The sequence below is a fragment of the Falco peregrinus genome, chromosome 3 (genome assembly GCF_023634155.1).
Source record: "Falco peregrinus isolate bFalPer1 chromosome 3, bFalPer1.pri, whole genome shotgun sequence".
NCBI classification, from domain to species: domain Eukaryota; kingdom Metazoa; phylum Chordata; class Aves; order Falconiformes; family Falconidae; genus Falco; species Falco peregrinus.
In genome coordinates this window covers 20,700,790-20,727,185 of record NC_073723.1, presented here as the reverse complement: position 1 = coordinate 20,727,185, position 26,396 = coordinate 20,700,790, and the positions used below count along the sequence as shown (strand labels likewise).

At 40.3% G+C, this 26,396-nt stretch overlaps 1 protein-coding gene across 6 annotated transcripts in view; it reads right to left on the bottom strand.

The window, feature by feature from the left end:
* Nucleotides 1-26,396, bottom strand: part of ENPP2 (ectonucleotide pyrophosphatase/phosphodiesterase 2) — a 76,686-nt gene that overhangs the window by 32,590 nt on the left and 17,700 nt on the right. For all 6 annotated transcript variants that reach the window (XM_027792096.2, XM_027792097.2, XM_005241198.3 and 3 more), the window contains exons 3-10: nucleotides 20,656-20,811; nucleotides 18,425-18,550; nucleotides 16,324-16,384; nucleotides 15,007-15,104; nucleotides 13,775-13,854; nucleotides 12,459-12,578; nucleotides 2,699-2,754; nucleotides 453-518 (exon numbers count right to left, since the gene is read on the bottom strand). In XM_027792096.2, the coding sequence (XP_027647897.2) occupies nucleotides 453-518; nucleotides 2,699-2,754; nucleotides 12,459-12,578; nucleotides 13,775-13,854; nucleotides 15,007-15,104; nucleotides 16,324-16,384; nucleotides 18,425-18,550; nucleotides 20,656-20,811 (763 nt within the window). The remainder of the gene's footprint in view (nucleotides 1-452; nucleotides 519-2,698; nucleotides 2,755-12,458; nucleotides 12,579-13,774; nucleotides 13,855-15,006; nucleotides 15,105-16,323; nucleotides 16,385-18,424; nucleotides 18,551-20,655; nucleotides 20,812-26,396) is intronic.

Genomic DNA, 26,396 nt, shown 5'->3' with positions numbered 1-26,396 from the left:
CACGCTCTTTTTAAGTCTTGTAGGAGAGGTCACAACAGCAGCTTGCCTGAGCTTTGCAGCCAGCAGCATGTGGGAACTTGTGTACTAAGAAATACTCATAATTAAAATCTTAACATTTTCGCAGTTCTCAGGGTCCAGTTCTGCCACTGCCATTGCCTGTAAGGTTGTAAAACCATATTAGACTCAGTAGGACAAGAACAATCCAAGTTAATCCATGTAACTACATGCCTCTTGATAAGAAATAAATTCATACCATACATTTATTGAGAAAAATCAAAATGCTGAGGGTTAAAAGCTGAGATCAAAAAAAACCCCAAACAAATCCTTAAATCAGTGACAGCATGTGACAGACAAAAATAATTTTTAGAATTAAACTTCCACTTGTTCTTCCAGCTACTTTTAAGACGACAAGCTAGCAGTCATTCAACAGCAGATTACAATAAGTGAATTACCTTTCATTGTCTGGAAGGGTTAGCCACTGCAGTATTGTTAATATTCTGCGCTCATGGGGGATGACACTGGGCCACAAAATACAAAAATATACCTTGTTATCACAGAATACAAAAAGCATCGACAAAGCCTTGCTATGAACCGATTCTAACATGATTAAAATCAATCATAACAACATCATTTGCTTTTAGTATGTTGTACCTTCTTTCTTGCTTGGTACTGATTCTTATTTTGCAAACAGAATCACTTCAGATTTCCTGGATGTCCACATGCTCCAAAAGAAATACAATGAAATGTTTGTAACTGGGGTCAGAACTCAAGGCAGTAAATCTAACTGTTCTAAGCAGGAGTGAATAAAGATCCATTCTGGTAGCTTTAACCCAGATGAACCTTTTTTTATGCACAACGATGCTGCCACTGGATAGCTGGCATGAGTAAAAACCATTACATTGTTCATATCAGTACAGGTTTAAATAACCCTCCTGCTCTGGTGGTCTTGAAGACACTGGAAAAGTTCCCATTGACTTAATAGTAAGCAAAGTGAGGACTAGGCTGGTATAAATCAAAGCAGAGCCATCTGAAACACCAGGCATTAGCACGGTGACTTGCACAATTTTGACAACTTCTCACTCCGCAAAACAGACTCCTCTTATTTCACTCTTTGTATCCTGAGACTTCTCATTTGGCTGCTGAGGCCAAGTTCATGCTATGAGAATGACTAACCTTATAAAAATCTGTTTTGAAAGTTCCAAATTTCTCATCTTGGGAAAGCTCTGCAGGTCAGTGACCACACAGTTACTTTAATACAATAGCATAGTCAGTCCAGATTCCATTAGATCAATAGCAGAGTCCCAAGACAGGAATCAGATACAATCGTCTTGGATTCACCATGCTGAATTGAATTCAGCACCCTCTGGAAATGTCTGACAGAGAAATAGAGATGCCAAAAGCCTTGTAGAACAACAGTGGTCCTCAATCTCCAACTACATAGAGAACTTTTGGTTGTAAAACAACTATAAAAATAAGAATTTATGATAAAATTTGCAAACAAGGCAGTATCATAAATTAGAATAATATTCTTGGTTATTACCCAGTTTTGAAGTTTTTATTAATTGTACAATATGGAAAAAATACATTATTTCTATTAAGCCTTTTATGAGTAAGATGTTTGTAACACTTCTGTTTTCCTAAAAGAGTTTGCCTGAAAATTTTCCCAAAAAACATTCTATATGCCATATTAAATAATACAGTTTTAAGGCATATATATTTCATTCATACATAAAGCAGCTGTCTCACTCCCTTACTATTGCCATTCATATACCGTATCCTTAGTTACCTTCCATAACATTTTATATCCCCAGGTATGCATTGGCCAGGGTAGCTATGGTGACTATGTAGTTGTAGAGCTTTGAAATCAAATTAATGTCTTTGCTTTGTAAAGCATTAGACCAGAGCTCTGTCAGATAACCTGTCTTGCAAGCCTAAACCTATGATCAGCTTTGTATGTGGTATATTTTATTATTCCCTCCATATGCTATAATAATAATTTAGAGTATTATTACTAATGGAATCACAAAAAAATAGGCAACCCCCCTTGGTACTTCAGTCTTGACAGTTTGCCCATTTTCTTTGTTCCTGCAATCCTGCCACTAAATGAAATAGAGAAATTGATTGACATGAAATCCTCAGAACTCAGAAATGATCAAAATTCATTCCTTTTCGGTTAGGAAGATACATCTTAGTTGGGACAATTTGGAAGCATTAAACAAAAGAATAAACAGCAAAGATCCTCAAGGCTGTCTTTTAGGAAAGGGAAACTGGATATCTTACTCAAAGGTCAGACTAGATTGTAAAATGAATAAGGCTTGAGTCAATTAGGTTCTTGATGTCAGATGACGTAAGAGGACAATACAAGAGTCTTCCTTGAACACTCAGAGGACTAGGAAACATGGCTAGCAATACTAACAAGGCAAAACAACACACCATGAAATGAAGGAAAGTAATTTTTTTATAGTCACCCATCTTTTCTTCAGACAGCTACTAAAAATTAGCATATGAACTTAAAGCAGCAAACTGTAGCATCAGCTTTAGTCATCAGAAACATTGCACAAGTGAAACAAGGAAGGGTTACAGATACAGTCTCCAAGTTATCAAATGCTTAGAGTAGGGAAAATTACTTCATAAACACTTGCACCAAATTAATTCCCAATTATTAGTCACAAATCTCCAGAAAACAGAGGGCACTTACACAGACCAGAAGAACGTGCCAGCTTTCACCCCTTGCTTGGCTGCAGTAATCCAAATCTAATGAGGAAAACATAAGAGGATTAGAATGTGTTCAGATCTTTAATGACCCTCTGAAATAAAAAGAAAATGTTTTCAAGACACATTCTTCTACCCTGAGCCTAGAAGTGAAAATTGCAGTTTTCAGCCTGCATCCCTAATTTGAACATGTGGAGTGACAAACCTATACAAATTCTGTAGCACTGGATCAGCCACCATGGTGTGGATTTTCACCCCTAAATCTCTGTGTTGCTTTTAATATAAAGCATTAAGATTCACGGCCAGGAATTTCTCCAGTATTTCATTTAATTTTCAAGACCCAGCCATTAGTCACCTGCCCCTTTTAGTTCTAGCTTTGGAGGATTCTCAGGACTCAACACAGCTTAACACTAATCAGCATCTGCATAAATGTCCCACTTCCCCCATATTCTACCATTAGTAGCCATCAGCAGAAAATACATTAGAAAAGAATACACAAAAAAGGGTGTAGTTGAGCAAGCAGGGGTATAAAGCAAGCAGATGTTCTATAGATGTTTAAGATCTTTTTGAACCCACACAAAGCGGTGATTGATGTAAAGGACAAAAACAATCTCCATGAACTTTTCAAATCCTTTTTTCAATCCTTCAAATCCCATATGTTTTCCTGGCTATAAATCAGTTTGTAGCAGAAAGTTCCACAACGTAGTCGCACAGTGCATGAGTATATTTTTATTTGGTTTAAACCTGCCAGTTTCACTGGGTTTAGGGTACTGTTCTCATACTTTGAAAACAGGTCATTAATCCTTTCTCTTCCCGCTTCTATATAACATGCACTACATTCCCCTCTATTTATTCCTTTTTGAGCAGCAGTAGCCTTTGTTTAATCTTTCTCTAATGAAAGCCATACCATACCGCTGGTCATCCTCATTACCCTTCTCTCTCCCTTCACCCTCTCTCTTTTCTGTTCTATGAGTATCTATACAAGGCAGGGGAATGAGAATGACCAAACCTCAGCAAGGTCCACAATCAGGGAAAGCAAGCAACAGGAGTTTGTAAGCCTACAGAATTAAGTTTCTCTTGCAAAGAACTACACAAATTATCTCAAAACTAAGTTCAAAAGTGGTAATGGCTTGAAGTCCAGTATTATGTACACAACTAGATTATTTCTTCCCATTATTTATGCATACTGCAATTTATCCATTTCATGAGCAGTTAAGTCAAAACATAGTTCCTTACTTAATTGCAAAATCTTCGGTTTGCTTAAAATCTTTTGAAAATACATTCAAGGCCCTTCTACCTTGCTCTAACAGGCAAGGTAGATAACCCACTGTCATCTAGGCATACATTATCAAATGTCATGCCTGAATTATTCATGCACCAGTCTTAATCTAAATAAATTTGGCAGAGTCTGATGAAAGCTCATTTGCACACTGAGACTATAGTTAATAGCAATTGAATTTGGATACTGTTACTTATGGGAAAATTGGTCATCTCTGCCTTTCCAGTGCCCTAGACACACCCTTTAACTTATCTCTCATCTTCCACCCTTCCAAATCTCACTGGACTCAATCCAATTAAATTTAAATCACATTTTATTGTATTCTAACTTTCTGGTCATGTATCCTCTTTTCCAGGGAAGAGTATATCCATGGTAACTTTATAGGAATGGTGGTTAACTAAAAAGCACCAAGAGCAGGAACAGAATGGCCATGGATTTGCAGCCCATCCTTCTCTGTTTTCATGTGCTTCTCCTCAGGAGTCTGATTTCGGGGTTAGTTCATATTACTCTATAGTCAAGCTACCACCAAATGGGGCGATCCACAAGCACACCCCTCAGCCTCTGCAGCCCCAGCCTTCCACCAGCACTGGGGTTTGCATGGTGACGACCACAAGATGATACAGCTGCAAAGTAATTGCCCCCCAAAAAAAGGAAAAAAAAGGCTTTGAATTTATATTGGAATTTGGCTTTGAATTGTTGAATAACAGGGACATTGTTTTCAAATGCTTGTAGAATACTAGTCCTGACAGGATGGGACAGAAAAATGCAGATGAACAGGAGAGATGAGGAAGTATGTCTATAATCCACTGCTCATGTCACTGAGCCCAGAAGCTGCAGTCAGAGATGTGACTGCAGTGCAAGGATGCACCCACAAACCCGCTTATGTCATATAAATCAGCACAGGGTATATAACCTCAGCCCAGACCCTGTGTCTAACTAAGGCAGGAGCTACTGCATATTCATTAGTGGTTCATGGGCTGCCCAGGTGAAAAAGGGCCCAAACATAAAGCAATTACATTTTTCTTTGCATTGCAGATTTATTCCTAGAGTAGAATTCCCTCATGGTAGAGAAAAGATGTCAAATACAAATTCAGCACAAGGAGCATCAGTTCCACTGCTGTTAGGCTCTTTGGTCTTGCTGTACTTGGAAAACCATTGTCCCTACAGAGCTGCAGCAGTTTTTTCTTTCAAAGTGTTTGTGCTCCTGCAGAGTTTAAATAATTTTACAGATATCTTTGGGAAGGTACCAACAAAATAAGTCCAGGGAATTCAGCATTTGGATTTTACCATCTGTTAACTCTAGCTTGCCTTTCTAGTGCTTTGGCCTGCGCAGATCCAAGTGGTCCAACCTGCCTGGTTGGCCAAATCAGACCAGCCAAGTTCCACCCTCAGCAGCTGAAGCTGCTCCTGACTGTTAGCACTGCTGAAATCAGCCATGACCCTGTCTATTCTAGGCAACAGTTTTAAACATGTGCCAAAAGACACCCACCCTCCGGACAAGCAAGTAAAACAGTAGTTATCTTGACAGAACAATAATTAGGCCCTACGTACATTGCCAAGGTACCCAGCATGCCTGCAAGAAGGTGGCAGCTATTTTTTATTCCTGTTGAGTGGAGACCGTGCTTCATGAGTGCCACATGAAAACAGCATGAACACCTTTCTGAACCAGGCCTAATGCAAGTAAGTGGAGATCACTTCTAATTGCGCACCCCTAAGCAAGCAGTAAGGGCAGTCCAAAGGCACCCAGACTGGCTTCAGACAGGGAAAAAAAACTACACCCTCCCTGCTCCCCCAAGTATTTCACCTCGGGAATGCAGCTGTTTACATTGGCATTAACTGTTTGGATGAGGACATGTGTGTGCTGCACTTGAAATAAACTCAACAGCTAAGACAATGATCTGTTAAAGTCAAAGACCAGCAAGTCAAAAGGCCAGCAACTGACCACATTGGAGAAGTGATTCTGGAAGACTCCATGCTGACTGCCAAGCAGAGCCTGGTTCAGCTCCAGGTTTCAGCAAAATAATACTCAACCTCCACCTCCTTCTTTTTAAGGGGAAAAAAACCAAAACCAAGACATCTTTGGTTTAACTAAAACCAAAATAAGAAAATTCAACACTATTCAACATCATACCTAAAGCTGCTGCTGGTAACAATGTATTTACGGAGATGTCTTTAAGCATGCAGAGAAGCAGCAGTCATCTAGGTGGAAGTATTTCTATCTGCATGGAACAAGCTTTAAATCAAATTTCCACTGTGATTTAGAGTTGTGAGAGTTATTGCAGATGAATCTAGTGGTAGCAATCTCTACCAGAAGTACCCTTGGTTACTAGGCTCTTTACTGGCTAGGTAAAAATCAGACAACAAACTGAAGCAGCTGATAGGAGCACATAAAGTTTCCTTACTACCCTCAGCTATAGGTTAGTAATTCCAGCAGAAAAGCATGGCAAACTATTACTGCAGCCAAATCATTGAACAACTCTCACTGTCTTTAAATCAAATCCATTGTCTTTCAAGGCAGACTACAAGTCATGCCTATTGCAGGCTAACACTACACTGTCAGTCAATGCAGGATAGAAAAAAAAAAAAAGTTAGCTGATGTCCTTTCAACCTTATCCATGCAAAACAATTTAAATTAAAGAAGCAATAAAGGTTACGGTTCCATTTCCTCTCTGTTGGTTAGGCTTGCAGTCTTAAAGTTAATTAATCCTAAATGTTCCAGTACTCAGCATGTAAAAGCAATATGTTATATATGCTCTATGGCTGGTCACATCTGTTCAGGTCACTTACCATAAAGTTTGCTGTGTTAGGCATTGCAAGGTCAGTACCGTTTGTGAGCTTATGTAATTTATTTGCCATATGTAAATACATTGGTTTTAACTATTAATATGTTAGAAATTTATAGTCAGCTGTTTAACTATGTCAGCTGTGCACCCATGGTTTGCATATGGGACAAACTTTATTGTATTGCAAGCTATATAAAGGCCATATTTGTGAATTTATTTGCTTAAGCAGGAAAGAGAGGAATAAATACTGAGAAAAAAAAAAATATTAACCACTCTGTCTTCATACCATGCCACAGGAGTTAAAGAATATCCAACTTTTCCAATGCAAGACCACCTATTAAATTATGGACCCACAGATTCAACCCTAGTACACTGGCAAACATCCCAAGAAATAGTATACATGCTTTTCTATTTGTATATGAAACATATCCTGTAAGTTGAATTACTGTCTTTTACATCCTCTATGTTGAATGACTACAATTCTTCTCCTTCATTTATGGATAAAAATAGACAGGCTAAGCAACAGTTTAGGTGGCAATGCCATATGGAACATGGAAGTCCCAAGTTCTCCCTTCTTCTGACTGCTAGGCACACTTGCACAGAGATATTACCTACAGAATTGTCCTGGTTTCAGCTGGGATAGAGTTAATTTTCTTCTAAGTAGCTGGTGCAGTGCTGTATTCCAGATTTGGTGTGAGAATAATGTTGATAGAAGTGTAAATATCACCTAGCAACAACTAAAAACACCTCAGTCAAGCACTTTTCAGTTTCTCAGACCCTGCCAGCAAGCAGGCTGGAAGGGCACAGGAAACTGGGAGGGGACACAGCCAGGACAGGTGACCTGAACTAGCCAAAGGGATATTCCATACCATAGAATGTCATGTTGAGTATATAGATTGGGAGGAGGTGGCCAGGGCCTGCCAACTGCTGCTCAGGGACTGGCTGGGCATTGATCAGCAGATGGTGAGCAACTGTATTGTGCATCACTTGGTTTTTGACTCACCTCCCTTTGGATTTTATTCCTGTCCCCTTCTCCCTCATTATTATTATTATTATGGGGGTGGGGGGTGTCCCTCCCATTGTTTTATTTTAACTATTAAAATTGTTCTTATCTCAGTCTTAGAGTTTTACATTCCTTCCCAATTCTCCTCTCCATCCCTCACGGGGATGAGTGAGCCAGCAGCTGCACGGCACTTAGTTACAGGCTGGGGTTAAACCATGACAAGAGTTATTCAAGTCGGCTGTTGAACTGTCCTTGAATACCTGCACAGAAAGTGGGGCACCTCCCTACCTTTAATCTTCCATGAATAAATAAGAGCCCATAACTTTGCAAAGGCTTCCCCATATTTGTTGTACTACAAAAGGACTGGCAGCAGCACATCTCAGACCAGGGCTGATGGGAGGGACAGCTCTGAAGTCCGGCCCTTGAGCCAAGTTGAGCAAACATGTTCCCACTCACCAACCGGTGAAGGAGGTTCATGTCAGGAGGAGAGGAAGCACATACACCCACTGCAGCAGAGTTGGTAATGCATGGAATAGAAATCCCTTCCACACCCAGGCAAAGGTGGGAAAGGGGAATTCACAGCATTTCCCAGGTAAAGAAATGTGTACAAGATTGGTCAAAACATACAACATTAATACCAGTATGCTGCCAAATGTTACACTCCTGGGCCATTTGCAAATTGTCCTGCCAACAAAGTAAAACATGCAGTAGCCCCTTCCACTCCTTACTCTTTAGCAGGATCTCGCCCAACTAAGTATTGCCTTCTTGCCTAGACAGAAAATTTTGGTACAAGAAGCCTTTTAAATAACTGGACAGATGCAAAGAGCCCTGTTGCTTGCTTATGGCTCAAGCTAGACAAAAAGAAATAGTTACAAAAAGACAATTATAGACATGCCTCCCCCACCAATCAATAAAGTACTTGCAAAATGTGTTTTGGACAAAAAGGCAGATGACAGCTTTCTGCAGAGCCTGGCCCCCTCAAATGTAACTATCCTGCCAATGCTCTGGCTGACTAGACAAGAAAATGAAAGTAAGTTCTTTCTGTAATTGCTAGAGTCCCAAAATCAACAAAATCCCAATGAACAGGAGAGCAAAATAGTTCTATCCCAAAGATTTATATAGAATGTGAAATTTAGATAAAATCAGGAATATTCAGTTAAGATGCGTAGCGATGATGCCTAATGTCTACAGGCATACCTTGCAGACTAAGGACAGCTTCCCTACATGCTGTCACTTATCGAGGAATGTCAGGGCCCTTTTTAAAGTTTATCTCAGCATCTCAAGCTGGGCCCTTTTTGAGGGTTGAATTCTCTTTAGAAGGTTAATAGTGAAAATAAAGCTTCATACAAGGTGCCCTAAACAACTTTCAATACTTTTATAATTAAAATATTTCTGAAGAGAGAGGCATCTTTGGAGCCAAACTCAGATCCAAGCTGGGTTACCTTCCGAAGAAGCCCCTATGTCCCCATTAACCACAGTTTGGCAGTTTTATACCTGTCTCCTTCTGACCTTGGGGAGGCCAATGGATTATTTCTAAGCATCATGAAAGATGACTAAAAAAAAAAGCAGCGTATTGTCTGCAGTGTAAGCTTAAGCTCACTACATAAAATCAAGACATGGAAAACTACTGCTTAACAGAAGCCAAAGGCAGCTGGGGCCTAATTTAGTACTTAAATTTACTTGGGATGAAAACAGAGTCTCAGTGTCATGAAAAATGAGCAGTAAACTTAGTTCCCCCTTGGGAACATGGGCCCTGATGTTAATTTCTGTGAGATGCTGTAGCAATACAAGGAGTGGTTTTGCGGCTGTTTTCTGTCAAATACTTTTGTTTTGAAAACAAGGTAGTTTAAAGCTTATATAATAAGTTGTATACTAAATAAGTTGTATACTAAATCAGAAGACTGGATTTCAGGAAATCCAACAACAGGCTGAAGCACCTTGAAACACTTCCAAGCTACCTTTTTCACCCCTTCTCCTTTTCCTAATGGTCTTAAAATTAATTTCTCATAATTCCTGGTGTAGAAACATTCAGCTACTCATCTGCCAGCTCCCACTGATGTTCATGACAATCTGGCTGTTTCCCTGAAAGATGCTGAGTATTAGAAAAAAAATCAAAAAAACATCAACAACAACAACCACCACACACCACAGAAGAAACACCAAAACCCTCACATTTTAACAAAGCCATATACAATAGGCCAGCTTCCAGAAGCAAGAAAGCATTTCAGAAATTATCAACATTAAATTACATTCTCTTCTAGGTAGTTTTAGCCATAATAGGGGATTGGGAATCCCAGACACTTTTCCTGCCTTCCTGGGCAGTAAAACAGTAATTCCCAATTCTGTGCAAACCAAGTACCACTCTGCTGTTTGAGTACTCCAGGTTGAGACCTAAGACCTAAAAAGACCCAGATGAATATGTAATATGACAGACAAGATTTCAGTGATATGCAACCCAGCTTTCCCTTTCTCCCCCCTTAAAACTACTGTCTTGTCTTTTTATACCTAGCTATTTCTGGCAGTCTATGTCAATGTGATATTTAGACAAAATTATAAAAAAAGAATTAGAAATGGACTGTATCTAGCCCACGTATAGATAGAGGTCATTTTTTCTCCCATAACAATCAACAATTCCCTTATCAACTGTGCAATTCATCCACATGCAGAGAGAGTATCATTTACTTCATACTTCCGCAAAAGATCTACCACCTCCTTACCCAACCACTATAGCCACTTTATCACGTTTGCCAAACTTACAGGTTTCCCTCACACTAAGTGTGTGGGGATTGAATTCTAGCCCTTCCTCTATGCTTTTGTTCACAACTTTCCAATGACATTTCCAGTTTATTATATGTGTGTTTTTCCTTTTTGACACTTCTTCAGGTCAGCTGGCTTATTTAAGCGTCCTTTCTTGTCATATGCAACACCCTCCCCGTCCCGAGGATTTAATCCAGCATACAGTCATTGACTGTTGTGTAACTTTCTTGAAATCTCAGCTGATATTTTTCATAACCTATTTACAATCCAGAAAAACTTTTATTCTCTGGAGCAGCACAGGTGTTTCTAATAGGTGAGTGCGGGTATTACCAATGTTCCCCACTCAACACAGCAGACGATGAAATATTTATAGATGTACATTGTACTTTAAAAATATCAGTTTAAAAACAGACAGTTGTACAGTCTCCAACAGTTCGTTCCCCACTAACTCCTACCTAATTGTGATTAAGTAAAGACACACAATTAAATTTGCAATGTATAATTAAAATCACAGCTGCTCAACACATCGTCACACAGCAGCTGAGCCACAATATTGCCTTTGAGCTCAGTGCCTGACTGCAGCAGGCACTGGTGGTTAGCTATGTGGCTCTGGCTGCAGCCAAGATGGGGGAAGATGTTACCCACTGCCACCCTTTCACTGCTCTTAGTTCCGATCCTGCTTCTTTGCTCACATCTAGGAGGACAATAGCTAAGCACATTCTTCACTCTCCTATCCACACAACCCATGCTAAAAAGCTAAGCCAGGTCATAGCTGGGCAAGAGAGTAGCTACACTCACTCTTATGCTGACAAATTTTACAAAAGCACAAATACCTCATATTCTGGCTCAGCTACAGCCAGACACATCTGCCTGTCACACACGTGCTTGCAGCTCTAAACTGTCTTTTCTCACATTTGTTGCAGACTAAAACCACATGCAGACAAATAACACACACACTTGCTAAGCCTAAAAACATCTGAGTAACTTCCTTTAGCCCCTTGGGATCTTTCGTCTTAAGAAATTTGGGGGATGACACCAATCACTTTAGCAAGCAGCAATAACAGACTATGGTATTCCCAAACCCCTTCTGATTTCCCCACCTTCATCACCTCACTCTTTTGTGGGGTTAACTGTTCAGGGAGCTCTTAAACTATAGTTCTTTAAGCATTCGGGGCAATGAAAAGTGCATGCACCTTGGCTGCTTGCACATCAAACCTATTAATTAAATTTAAACCCACTTTTGTTGGCAAAGCAAGCCACCACAGCATGCACTAATAGGGGAAAGTACAGCAGAAGCAAGGAGACCTTAGCTGTAGTAACACAGAATACTTTGAAAGAGGCCATTTCCTTGCCCAGAATAAGGATTCAGAGCTAGAGAAACCAAGTCAGTCAAACACGAAGAGAGAGAACCCAGTTCAGCCAACACTGCTTTGGTCAAGGCAGAAATTCACAAACTTCCACAGCGTCTGCAGCAGGTCAAGTAACAGTGATCCTTTGTGGACTTAAATAATAATTATGAAGTTGTGCTATGCTACACTGACAGAACACTAATACTAAAACTGCCACAAGAACATTGCTAGGATGAAAACCCAAGAAACCCATAATAAAAAGAAACATTATGCCATGGCGATGAACATACAGTGTTAAACTGCTGCCTAAAGCGAGGGGTTTTGCTAGCCACATCTAATTTATACTTATCAATGCAAGCACCGTTCCATAATCAATGGCTTTATTATTCTGAAAAGCAAAAGCGAACTCAAAATGTTACATTAAATTGACAGACGCAGAGCCAGCCAGGGGGAAGATTAGGTACAAATTGTTCACAGATGTATTTTTTTAATTATTATTATTGGCTATGTTCCACAGCACAGGGGGACGGGAGGAGAGGGAGGAGGGAAGGAGGAAGAGGGAATCTGAAACTTACTGGTTGACCTCCCCACCATCTGTGATTGAATTTCTCTCGCCCTCGAAGACTGAAGCTGGCATCAAACACTGGGTCATACATCGAATTGCCAACGATTCCATGTGATTCAGGATAGAGTCCCTTTATGCAGAAGTAGATTAATTAGTACAACCCTAATGCACAGAAATCCAGTTCTTCATAGCTATCTGCAAATACCACTAAATTATTTTAAAATGGGTATCTTTGTAACTGTACACCAGAAAAGGTTTTAACTTTTAAGATAAGCACATTTAATACTGCGTGTAGTAACTAAAGCAGTAGGAGATGATTAAATTGTGCTAAAAGGCAGAAAAATTCCTGTTACTTGATACTTTGAAGTATTTTCGCACTGGTTACAAGTTAGCTTGAGACCATCTAAAGTAAGCAAAAATTTATGAAAAGGAGATTGATCTGAACTTTCAGTTCCTTTTCAGGAATTCCCTTTCTGGAAACAGTAATTCATTCTCTGGTTGCAAGAGTAACACTTAGCATTTCCATTTTATAATGTTTCATCTTCACCAGAGACTGTGAGATAAGTTATTTCCAAGGAAAAAAAACCAAGGCAAGTCACCCAAAGCCATGGCTTTATATCACAGTCTGTCCAGCCATAAAGGCAATGTGAGAAGTTTCTGCTCTTCTCCCTTTCTTTTGGCCCTCTCCTATCCCCAGCTATTTGTTTCTCCATCCCCTCCTTTTCTCTTCCCATTTAACATTTGTGCAGAAGCTGCAGGAAGAAATGAAGGGGAAAAAATGCAGCTGCAAGTAGGGAGCCCCTTCGCCCAGCTTTGGGAGCACTGTCACACAGGAGCGTTTGCATGCCAGGGTGGGGACAGCCTGGCTGCCCGCCATGCCACTGGAGTGTAGAAGTGATGGTTCATTTTACTGCAGGGCCAATGCAGCACCCAGACACGTGCAGCCGCCAGGAATTGTAAGTTAGCCACTAAGTTAGTCCCACCAACTTCAGCTACTCCAATGAAGAAACAGCTGCTGGTTGTATTCTGGATAGGATTTCAGGGGTGGTTTTTTTCCCACCTGGAAAAACTTTGACCTGTAATTACGCAGCAGTACAAATAACTGTAAAAGCAGGCATAAGAAAGCACAGGAAAACTGTGACAGTGTATAATGGTGAGATCTACTTTATCTCAAATTCAGAATGCTGAAGAAAATGCCATAACTGAAGTCAGAAAAGGTTGGACAGTGAAGCAGTTTTATATAAAAAAAAAAATAACAACCTTGCTTCCCACAAGCCACATTTCTACTGCAGTGCAACACTATCAAAATCCTTCACAGGGACTTACAGTAGCAAGGGTGTACAAGTTGGGGAAGGTTTTTGTAGGGTAGACTGGTCTCATGTAAGGGGAATGTGTTCCACAAGATCCTGAAAAATCAATTGTGAATGCAAACATTAGGAAGTGAAGCTCTCAGACATGGAAAACAAAAACAGAGGAAATTACTTGCTGTGACTCAAAATGCCGCAGAAACTGGTTAAATTTTAACCAATTTAAATGAACATTCTGCTGCTTAACATTGGCAGGTCTTTACCACGGGACGGTAGTAAATCAAGTCACGCACTCTTTGTACTTCATAATAAACAAATGAAATAATGCAGCCAGAGGACTACAGAACCAGCTACTTCCATAGACTGTTTTCCTTTTTGAGCCAGCCTCCTTCCAGAGTCCAGAGTCATTGGAAGTATCTTGCTAAGTAAAACAACTTATGAAAATGCAGGCTAATTTTAAGTGGCAAATATACTAAAGCTGCAGTTGCACAATGGGCTTTGGCCACAGCCCCCAAGATCATAGAATCATCAAGTCATTTAGATTGGAAAATACTTTTAAAATCGAGTCCAACTGTAGACGGCTACACAAATACAAGGGCCAGCACACACACTGGGGGGGGGGGAAATCCAACTCCTTTCAAGGATATGGTCACACACAAACTGCCATGCTATAACTGAGAAGCTCAAATATGCATTGCATCCAGTACTCCACAAAGCCAGGTGGATGTCCGCTCCCCCAGAGGTGAGTGCAGATCTGCTCATGGCTGGGGCACGTCCCCAGCTAGTTATCACACTTTCACTGCAGCTCCTGCACCCACTTACACAGATCTTCAACATTTCTGAATCAAGTCGAAAATTTTGCAGGCACGTCCCAGCTAGCCTGTAAGAATGCATGATATATATCGTGTACTGAAAATGCATTTATTTGCTGACAAAACCATATGAAGGTCAGTAATTCTGAGCAGCACTCCTTAAAGTGGCAGCTCTCTCCACACTCTCTGATTGCTATGTGTGGCTTTAGCCAGGGTGCTTTCAAGTCACCAGCTGATAAACCAAAGGGGACTTCTTCCATTCTGCTTTCATGGAAAAAAAAGACAATGTTTGTTGGACTTTTCAGTAAGAGGAGCCCTGTGTCTGGAACAGCCCTTCTACCCACAGCTCCACAATGAGTTCTGTTGCTCAGTGAACAATGAAAACAACTGGGCTGCAAGCAATCTTCTTTCATTATTGTAAAGAAACAGATGTACTCACTCAGTTTTTCAATGTTGGGCATGACCTTGTTCCCTTTCTTCATATACGATGCACGGAAACCATCAACAGAGAAGATGATCAAAGGAGGACGAACAAAGCTGAAAGCAAAAGCAGCAGGAGTGTAAGGCAGCATTTCAAAATTATTATTGTTTTTTTCCACTTGCTCACTGAGACTCCAGAGAATCTAAAGTAGTTACTGCATATGCTGTATGTCTAATTTATTTTTTTTTTGCTTACCTAACAGATCAGCACAAACTGATAATCTTCACAGTTAGTAATGTCCACTGTTCACTCACAGTCAGTGAAAGGGCTGAGCTCCAACATAAAAGACACCTTCCCTGAGCAGCTAAAAGCATATAGCCCCAAAAGGCAAGTACTTATAGAAGGAGATGGAGAAGGAAAAAAACAATAGCATGCATAAGTACCTACCGTAGCATACAATCTGTAGTTAAAAACCACATCTCATGACAGCTGGTCTTTTCACAAAGTCCATAAGCTCTGCGAGGCAGAGCTCATTCTCACGTACTAAAGATGACAGTACTTTATGTTATTTTACTACATTTTTAATTACTACTGTTACTGGGACTTGATCCTATGCAGGCAGAGATGTCCCAGGTGGACACACCTGGACTTCTAATGTTCGTTGCCTGCTGAGAGGGTAAGCAGCCATCACTGTCACCAGGAGCAGCAGGGGCTCCTATCACCTCAGAACTACCCTCCTAATAGCACAGACAGAGCTGCAACACAGGGCAGCACCTTAGCAGACTGCTTAACTTTAAGGATAACAGTGAGCCAACTGGTTTCAGAAGTGCTTACTCTCTTAGTGTTACTCATTGCTCAAACCCCTCATTAAGCCTGTATCCCACTGCAATTTAGAAATCCTTTCATTTAGGAACATAACACTAGAAGTACAAAATTCTATTTTAAAAACGGCTTGAACCATGTTCACATATGGTTTAATCTGAATTTTACTGAAACGAAAAAAACCGAAACCTTTCCACTGATTTCAAGGGAGTTTGGTCACCTTCCCTATGTCATAAGTAAAGCAGACAAACCCATCAGCAGGTGATAAAAAACCAAGAGTTCAAGCACACAGACCACACACCATTACTCATCCAGCAGCCCAAAGGCAAATGTGTTACAATATTATCAGCCTAGCTATACAAATGGTGAAGCACAGGAAAGCATCCAACCCACAGCCATTCAGCTTGTGTGACAGAGCCAGGGCTTGGAATGTGGTGTTCAGAGGTCCAGGGCAGTGTCAGGGACCATCAACCTTGCTGCATTTGGCTTTGCAGTTGCCTGCAAAACACTTACCCTGCTGGACATTCAGGAGCCTTGATCTCTTCACAGTCATCATCCACCCAGTGTGTTTCTCCTACCAGAAAAGTCACAATGGATTTTCAAAAAACAAAAAGAAAAAATATGTGGACACAGCTACAGGTTTCACAGAAAATGACAAAAAAAATTAAAGTCTAACTCCAGCTAATGGACTGTCTTGTCACACTTCCCGTGAATCATGAGCAGGTTTTTTTCAAAGCTGAACAAATGATCTGGTTATAGTCTGTTCAACATGAATATCCAAACTAGCACTCCTAGAAGCAGCTCCTAAAACTGGAGGCAAGAGTGTCATTTAGACAGCAGGAGACAGTGGTAATGCTTTAGGCACAGTGTCATCTATTTTAATTTTTTTATTTTTGATGTGTCAAAAACAGGTAGCGCTGCTTCTGGCTGTGAATTCCCACCCTCCTCCCCACCAGCTCTGGTGTCTCCATGAGCCAATTCAGCTGGCTAAAGACATAAAACAAAATCCATTGTGGGGAAGAAAAACAACTAAATAACATCCAGCTGATTTACGGAGTTGAGCAGCTCATGGATCAGGTGAGACTCAGAAACAGCTAATACTCTTTCAGAACTCGATTAGTTAAAATTACTTTATTTAATCAACTATTTTCTTAATGTTTTCACTGCTGAATGCTGACTATGGAGGGGCTCATGACTTGCACTTTCACAGGTCAATTGAAAAACAAGTTATTAGCTAAGCTAACGAGGCTCACTTCTTGAACCTGGCACTATTAAAGGAACTGTAGTTCAATTAAAAGAACAAAACAAAAAGCACCATAGAAAATATTTGCAGGAAACGTGTCCTGCAGCAATTCCAACTGACCACAACAGAAGGTGGAGGGACAATTTCCAAGAAGGTAGGGGGGCACGGAACAAAACAAAAAAACCAACACACTATACTCAGATAGGCAAAGGCATGAATAAAGAGGAAACACTGTTCTCACATAAGGCTTGCTCTTGTTAGAGTGCAAGGGTCATTGAGATCATTTGTTATTAGCCAATTAAACAAAGATTATATACATTAAAGCTGGAGACATGTAAATTCCTCTGTCTTGACCCTTGTAAGAGGGGGCTCACAAAAAAGGCAGGAACTGAAAACTATACCAGTATTTAAGTGGTCTCAGCCTTGGGTTTCTTTGGGAAGGGGAAGAATGTAACCTATGGGGACTTGCTGGAATATACAGATTTCATTTGGATTCCCAACAGCAAAACTTAAATAAAGAAGACAAGTTCATTTTCAGTGTATGGGTCTGGATGGTTATCATTTTTTGAACATATGCAGTTGGTCAAAATGATGTGGAAGAAAAGAAAATCTAAAACTGTAACCCTTCCACCAGTAAAGTTAATAAATGAAAAAACTAAGAACTAGCTGAGGTACAGAAGTGAGAACCTGTAGAGCTCATTACCAAGGATCAGAAGACTTGTTCCATATGTGAGACACATTGGAACATGTCCTGCTTTGCATAAAAAATTGGGGTAGAGGATGAAAATTAAGCCTTCGCAACCCTCTAGCCACCAAGCAGTGCAGGCTGTACTGCAGCCATGGTGTTCAGAAGATGGCATGGCCACCTGAAGCCCATGCCACCCAGCTGTGAATTACAGCCCTTGTATTCTCATAACTCCTGTCCCACAAAGAACAAAGCCTACAGGTGTTAGGCCAAGTAGTCTCAGTAGTATTCCAGGTGGGGGTGGGGAGAGGTCTTTGAGACAGAGATAACATATCTAGGAATGTTCCATTCCTTCTGAGACCATCAGATATCCCTGCTGTCCCTGTGATGCAGACAAATACATCTAAACACTTCTGTGTTTTACTTTAAACTCTTCTTCATCCACTTACGCCTCTTTCTATTGCCATCTCTACAGGCAAAGACACAGTCGTACCATCAACAAATTAAAAGTATTCACCTCTGCTAGTGCCAAAAAAATTACAAATGCAATTCCCCCTTCTTCCCCCCTCCTCCAAAAAATCAGAAGAAAACAAGGAAAGGGTTTCTCCTTTAGAAGAATACTCTACCCACAGGGCTGCCTTCTATCAGGTTTAGAAAGATAAGAGGTAGAAAGACCAAAGACGTACCTTTGCAAACGACTTGGTAATTAGTGCAACAATCTCCTCTACTTAAGCAGTCTTCAGAGCAGTGACAAGCATTGTCATCATTCCTGGTTTCTCCACAGCGATCTTTAGTACATTCCCAGCCCCGAGCTAAAATATTCACCAGGTAGGCAAGAATGAGAGATTGTAATCAAAACAAAAAGTACTCACTGAAGTCATAATGACAACACTCTAGTCGTTAAAAGTTTGATGTAAAGTTTATGGCCCCATTTTCGCGATTTCAAGACCTCTGAAGTAGGCATGTCAACCAGAAACAAAAAGGACCTTTGTGTCCTGCAAGTGCAGGAGGGTGCTTCCACCCACCCACAAGTGCTTCTGCTACCCTCAGGTGTTACACTCCAGGCTTTGTACAGTCTGAATGCCAGAAAAAGTGTAGAAAGGAGAAGACAAGAAAGGATCTTGACAGATATTTATGGTGGAGCCTGAAGCTGGTGTTTCTTGGGTGATCCATTCTTTTCTCCAAACTACTCGCAGTTCAAGCCATACAAAATAAAAGAAAATTGAAAAGAGACTATGTGGATGCAAGTCGCTGCTTTACTCCCATCAGTTCCTCACCTACAGGGTAAGATTCAACACCAACTGCAAAGTTACAGAACAAGAGCTGTTCTTCAAGGAATTATTCAAGGAAAAGCATGGCACAGCTCCTGTAAAGCACTCCAGCTCTTCTTATCTTGCGAATTAAGTTAGGATCTAAGGGCCTGTCTAAATTAGGTGCTCTTTTAAGGGCAGTGCATTGCTTCACCTTGAAATAGGGCCTAAGGGTGTAAGCATATAGCTTTCCACATCCTGGTCCAACCAACAAGAAACTTGAAAGATTAATTTAGACAACATGTGCCCAGTAAAAACCACACCACACCAGAGCAATGCCTATTACTCCCTTTTCTTCTTCACTTGGGGCTTTTTTCTGTAAATATCTAATATTTACAGATTGTACATGTGATAATTGCCTTAATAAATGTCTATGGGAGTATATGTCAATTCACACAACAGTCCCAAGGGCTATGCAGTTATCCATACACATATGTGGACATGGTGCACTGCAGACAGGAGGAATTGAAAGTCTACCCTTCGGCAGCAAATACCTTCTATTGTGCTGAAAGTCTTCAAAAAGAACCTTTCATTCTGCAGTCATTTATATGGGAGCAAAACAGTATCAGCGTAAAATTCAGAAGGTTTTGGCCCGGAACCAAAGGTAGTCTTTCATACTGGATTAGCTCGCCATGTTCTGCTACTAAGCTATTAAAATGATATTATAAACATAACTGAGGAAGTCAGGACTCTCAAGTATGGCACATCCATGGGCAATGATATTTTTAATCATTAGTCTTCTCTTCTGGCTGCTTAGTAAGTGTAATTCTTTCATAAAGCAGGAAAATATTTAATGGCAAAAGTAGAAGGCACCTGTGTCAACTCTGATCACTGTGCAAACAGTCACAGAGATGGGTACAACTAATAATTTAAAAGCACTACGTTAAGTAGTAAGAACATAACTCATGGCCCTCTTTGAAGTTTTCCTTGCCTATGACTCATGAAAACAACAAAAAGAAAATGAACCCAGTGCTGTATTTCCATCCCCCAGGGTCCAACGAATTGAAGTCAAACAGTGTGTTACATGCATCCTGACGTCTGGAAATCAGTCTGGGGCAAGGGGAACAAGCCCAGTTTGTCACCTGCAGCTCACCCTGAGAAGACCTGTGCTGCTTCAACTCTACTTCTGAGGTGCTTTCACAAGTAACCACAATGCACAGCCCACAAGTGAGCATGAATTGCTTCAATATTAAGTCATCACTTGGGAGAAAACAGGATGGCTAACATGGAATGACCAACCTCCAGCCTTTAGCATCGCTCTTTTCATTGTAACCTGGAGGTCAGACTGGTGCCTGAACACTGATTATTGCTTTTAATTGAGTATCAGAAGAACTACTTTGAAATGCAAAGTGCCCTGCTTTTTCTGCCCTGGAAACCATGGGCAAAGCCCAGCAGTGAGAAGCAATAGGTATGCATCCCTCCTGCTCCTTGCAAGGAAACATGGGCTGCATTTTGAGCTGAGCTGAGCCTGCCTGACAAGGCAACCTGAGGTGAGGAGGAGATGCAGGTTATGGCAGGGAGCGCTGGTTTGTCAGGCAGGTCCTGACTGCTGGCAGGAACCAGGTGTCAGCAGCATCTGGCAGTGCAGGACAGGAGACCCATCGTACCTGTCTTTAAGCACAGTTCATCAAAGTCGAAGCAGCAGCTGTTGTAGCTCTTGCACAGGTTGTCACAGCGGCAGCCAGGAGGCTCTGCTTCTTGAAGTTCAAAGCATCTGTTTTTGCAGGAGCCAGAGGTACTGATCCAGGGGGAATCTGACAGGACTGTGTGGAACAAGAAACAGGGCATCATCTGTCAGTCCAGCAGCAGTGGATGAGCAAACCCTCGGCTGCCTGCTCTGGGGAAGGGAAGGGAGCAGGGAGAGAAGAGTTGCTTGAAGAAAAAAAACAAAACAAAACAACAATACCCCAAAACAAATACAAAAAAAAAAAAAAACACAACAGAACAAAACAACAAACAAAAAAAACCCCCACCACCCAAAAACAAAACAAAAAAGAGAAACAAATCCCAGAACAGTTGCTCTTTTGGGGGAGAATAAAATAAAAGGGGAAAGAAAGAAAAAAAAAAAAAAAAGAAGGAAGCAGCTTGCTGTGATAACATCCTGCAAAGAAACAGCCCTGGCTTCACCTCTGTAACAATCAAGAGATCATTAGCAGAAAAGTATTGAAGTCTCCAAGGCCCCATTCCAGGAGCTGCAGCTATTCCTCAGAAGCAGGCCTTTGTTTTCAGAAACCAAGTGACATTTTCATGGCTGGCTGGGCAGTTTGCATAGGAAAGGACTGCAATTAATCTACATGCAGTCAGCAGGACTTGGTTTGCTATACTGGAAGGCACCAAATCAACGTCAAGCGTGAAAGAAAATTCTAAGATGCTCTATAAATTAACAAAGAAGTAAAGCAAGGCTTTTTAGTGGGCTTCTGCAGAGCATTAAATTAAAGAACTTAAAATACAGACGTATGTAAGAAATCAATGCATTTTAGTTATATACATCAATGGAGGAGTGCCAGTCTGAAAACCATGAATAATGTATTAGACTTAATTAATCTCTGTATTAGTAAGGGCCCTTACTGTCAAAGCTGATATGTAAAGCATATAAAATACTAAGTTTTGAGGAAAAAAGCAGAGATGTAAATATTTGATATATTTTACATTTTTTACCTATAAAAGAATCCTACATAGCAGCTTATATGAAGTAAGAAAATTGTGTGCTACTTGCTAAGGTTAATCATATTTTATGAAGTAAAATAACAAACGTGTGTTATTCTTCAACAACAGAGGTGTTCCAAGGAAAACTTCACAATGCCTTTTGTTCCTTGAGAGACCTATTAAAATTAAGTCTGAAATTGTCTTGGGGTTTTGTTTTCTTTTAGACCATGGTTTGGTTTTGGTTTTGGCAAACCTTACCATGATTAGCAATGCAATTTTAAGAGGACTGATGCAACGGCACTTTTGGGAAACAGTTGCTCTGATCTTTTCTTATATATTTTTCCCCTACTTTTTTACATAGCTGAAAATTTAGTCTCCACAAACTGAGGGGAAATCTCTTCCCAAACAAGATGACGTTATCCCAGGAGAATGAATGGAAAAGAAGATGAAGGGGAAGTTTGGGGGTGACATTGTAGTAGGCAATATCCCACCAGCTCCCATCCCCAGCACTACTGCTCTGCCACTTCCCTTGGAGTGGCACTGACACTGGCTGGACATCAGCATAAACCACTTCAGGGAGCAAACCTGACAGCAAACCAACCCTACAGCAAGATAATGGGCAAGAAACCCAAACCTACCGCAGCTGCAGTCATGGATCATGGCAGTGGCAAGGGACGTTCATATGCCTGCTGGAAAAGGTAGTAGCAGGCAACCGTGTCTCTGCTTTCCCCCCCCCCCCCCCCCCCCCAATTAGATCAGTAATGCTCAGAGCAAGTAACATCATACACACAAAGTTTCACTCTATAGGTATATATACCCTGCAAGAAAGCTCTTTATGAGACATCAATATTTTGGCTGTCTGGAGTTCGAAGGAGCTAAAGATCACATATCTATGCTGGCGACACATGGATCTGTGTTTTCTTTGCTCATATAATAGGCCACAAAGCTATATTAGAAATTAATCACAAAAGAATTGTTTCAAAGCATGATAATGTCCAAATTTTCAGAGATACAAAATCTTGTTCCTTATTCTTAACAACAGCTGCTTCCTGCCAAATGCTTCTGGAGATCTGTTACTAAATAATATTTCCATGTTATTTAATCTCTTCTACTACTTTCCATTTTGGAAGCTAGTAAATATAATCACAGATCCAGTAAGCTGCAAATCAAAGGTATTATGGACCCAAAAGGTACTACATACTAGCATACACTATATATCCCTTACACTGCCATTGCCGCCTTCATTTCAAAGGGATGAGGGGGAGATCATTTGAGAAGGTCAAAAACCACATGTCAACATGCATTTAGGAAAAAGCAGGTGTAAATCTGGCTGCAGATTACATAAGGGACAGAGTCAACTACAGCCCAAGGAATGTCTAGCTGTTGTAAAGAGCAGCTTTATCTGAAAACCATTGGAACAAATTGCCCACCAAGGCTGTGCAATCTCTGATCTTGGAGATTTTGAAGAACAGGTTAGACCAAGATCTGTCAGGAGCACTTCAGTAATAACTGACCATGTCTCCAGGTATACAGAAGGTCTACATAGCTGGTCAAGGTCCCCTTCTAGCTCCATCTTCTATAACTGCAAGTAGGGTTTCCATTTCATGTAAGAAAAGTTTAGCCTAGCTACCTTGTCTGTTATTTTTGCACATTTCTTGACAGCCACTTTATTACTGACATGACAAATTATCCCAAATTACTTAGCAAATTCAAGTCACAGCTCCTCAGTCAATGTAGGACACTCTCCATACAGCAACACAAAAGAGGACTTGATTTAATTTCTCTGATCTCTGAATGTATTAAGATTGTTCATTTGTTTATCATGTTTGACCTTGCCTTTGCAGCCAGACCATGATTTTCAGGTCGTGCACAATGCCATGGCATGGGTACTGGTGCATGCAGAATACTTTGAAAATATACCATGAGAGGCTCCATCCCTGGTGAGCATTTCCAAATTAATAGAAAACCCTGTACAAAACAAACTTACACAATTTTTTGAAATTCCTGCATCCCTCTACAGCTCCTGCAGTCAGACCATGCAGAAGGCAGAGGGACCTTAACATGAAGATCCTCCCCTCCTTATTTGATTCATAAAGCTTCTCACAGCCTTTTCCATGCATTCTTTTTTGGCCAGCTAAGCTCAAAACAACAATCTAAGAATTGTCTTTTATATCACAGGTTAGAGAGAGAAGTTACATAGGGCAATAGTGCCTTTCTGATTCAGTCCATGGAGGTTGTTACATCTCCATAGTAAATGTGCTATATTTACCTTGGAAAGTGCCATATGAAACTATTTGATCTGATTCTATCTGATTCCAATATTTTTTAAAAAATAATAATTTGCTTACAGTACTATTTCAGTCATAGGATTACACAACACAGACATGCTTACATAGTCGTTACAGGAAGACGACTGCCTGGTAAGAATTTGCCTGTTTGGATCCCATGGATCCTCTATGGAACCTACATGGATCCACCAAACACCTACACAAAACATCTGAAACACCAGTTTTGCTAGATAATATTCATATTATGAACTTGCATGTCATTTTTGCAGAATGCCATTGCAATGAGTAAAATTTCAATGAGAAGTCAAATTTATTTATTATTTAAAAATAAAGTAAAACCCCCACATCCTAACTGTTCTAGTACAAGAGAGATATGACTCCATTTTTAATGAATTGCTTACAAATCTAGTGAGAAAGGGCAGAAAAATGTCAGTGTTTCTCCTTCCAAAATTTAAGCTATCATCCTATCATCACCAAAGAACATGCTTCAAGAGACTACTAAGGCCATTTTCCCTGGAAGTGCTTACAAAGATGCCTAAAAAGCTCCTTAAGCAAGTAGCTTACAAAATCCAAGTTATGGGCAAAAAAAGGGGAACTTTGGTCCTCCAATGTCTTTTAGAAATTTTAAGTAAAAAAAAAAAAATTCTATTAAATAATTTGTTGAGTACAATTATTAAACATCTCAAATGTATAAATGCTTATATGTCTGTACTCTGTAAAAAGAGAACAAGAGGGATTTTTTTTTTTTAGGCATGATGGTACTTTGACATACATTTATAAGGGACTAGGGAGAAAATGTTGGTTTTGACATGTAGAGGAGTTCTGTGCTAGATGAAAACTGAAATTTGCTTGGAATGATGATGCAACCTCTGGAGAAATATAAAATTGGTCTGTGCAGTAAAGATCTGTAGAGTGTTTTTTTCAATCTAAACTAATTAGCTCTAAACACCAAGAAACTTGGAAATACATAAGCCAAGGCAGAATGAAGTTGAAAAAGTATTTATACTAGTATTCCATTCTGGATATTTAATTGCACTGGACTTCTGATGAAATATAACTGGAAGTCATGCAATTAAGAGACCCTAAATAGGTTCTTTGATCACAGTGCTTTTAGTTTGGTAAGAAAAGCATCTCTCTAGCATAACTTTTTATTTTCTCCTTTAGACATATGTGACTATAATACTTATTCTTTGTTATCCTTTTTTAATTTTTTTTTTTTAGTTTGTTTGTTTATTTATTTTACTGCAATAGAAGTAACCAAGCTGCATAAACACTGAAGGGACAAAACTCCCTCATTGTTGCACCCTGGAATGGACTACTTCAATGTCAGGTGTCAGTCCAGTCCCACCTGTAAGCGAATTCTCAACAGACAACCAAAAGTAACCCATCTCCTGCCCTCTTAGAAGACATCCTGTATTTCATCCTGTTTTTATGTAATGCTGAGATGAACCTCCTACTACTGGAAACATCACGCAGTTACCGATCCCCACCCTGGTGGCACTGAACAGTGCTGGCTGGCTGAGCAGAGTTGGCACTGGTGAGTTGCAATGGGTCCCCAATATCAGACCTTTGGGACTTCAGTAAAATTCAACTGGGCAGCCCTGCCCTGAAGCCTATGTGGTCACTAGTGAGAAAGTAAAACATCTGGCAGCCAGGTGTTGGAAGACATGAAATGCAAATCTTTCATGTCACTATTACACACACTACACAACTTCCTACAGTTAGCGTACTAGAAGATAAAAACAGTAAAATAAAATTGCTTTAAAAGCATTTATTTCTGTTACATGAAGATCAAAAGCAACAGCCACTAACTTTCTGATTACCTAAAATGCCTCTGCTCAGTTATGAGCAGCCCTGATTGTAGCTGTGATTAGACACCAACTCCTGTGAAAGACAGAGTGGGAGAAGACACAGGTACGCTGTCAGGAACACAACAAACTCTGGCCACAGTAAATTATTTTATAATTAACATTCACAAGCTATCCTTACAGATGGGCATTGCAAATGAAACCCTTTCACTTCAGTTCTATTAACCAGCTCTAAGTCAATGACCACAGGTTTCCTTTCTCCTGCCAAAGGAAGGAACAGAGACACAAGTCAAGCTTGCTTACTTACTTTTTTTTCTTTCTTTCTTTTTAAGAAAAAAAGACTAGTTTTCCATGTTATATGTTTTTCCACTTGGACTATGCCTGAGCTCACAAAACCTATACTGCCACAGAACACAAACAACGGTCTTTTCTGTGGCATGTTCTTGCTTTCCTCCGAAGAAAAAAAAAATTGGAGGCGAAAGAAAAACAGAGAACTGGGCGACAGCACATCTGGGCGAACACCTGCTCTCCACTGCCTGGCCCTCTCCACTGCCTGGCCCTCTCTGCCGTCAGATGTCTGCCGTCTACTGTTCACAAACCAGCATG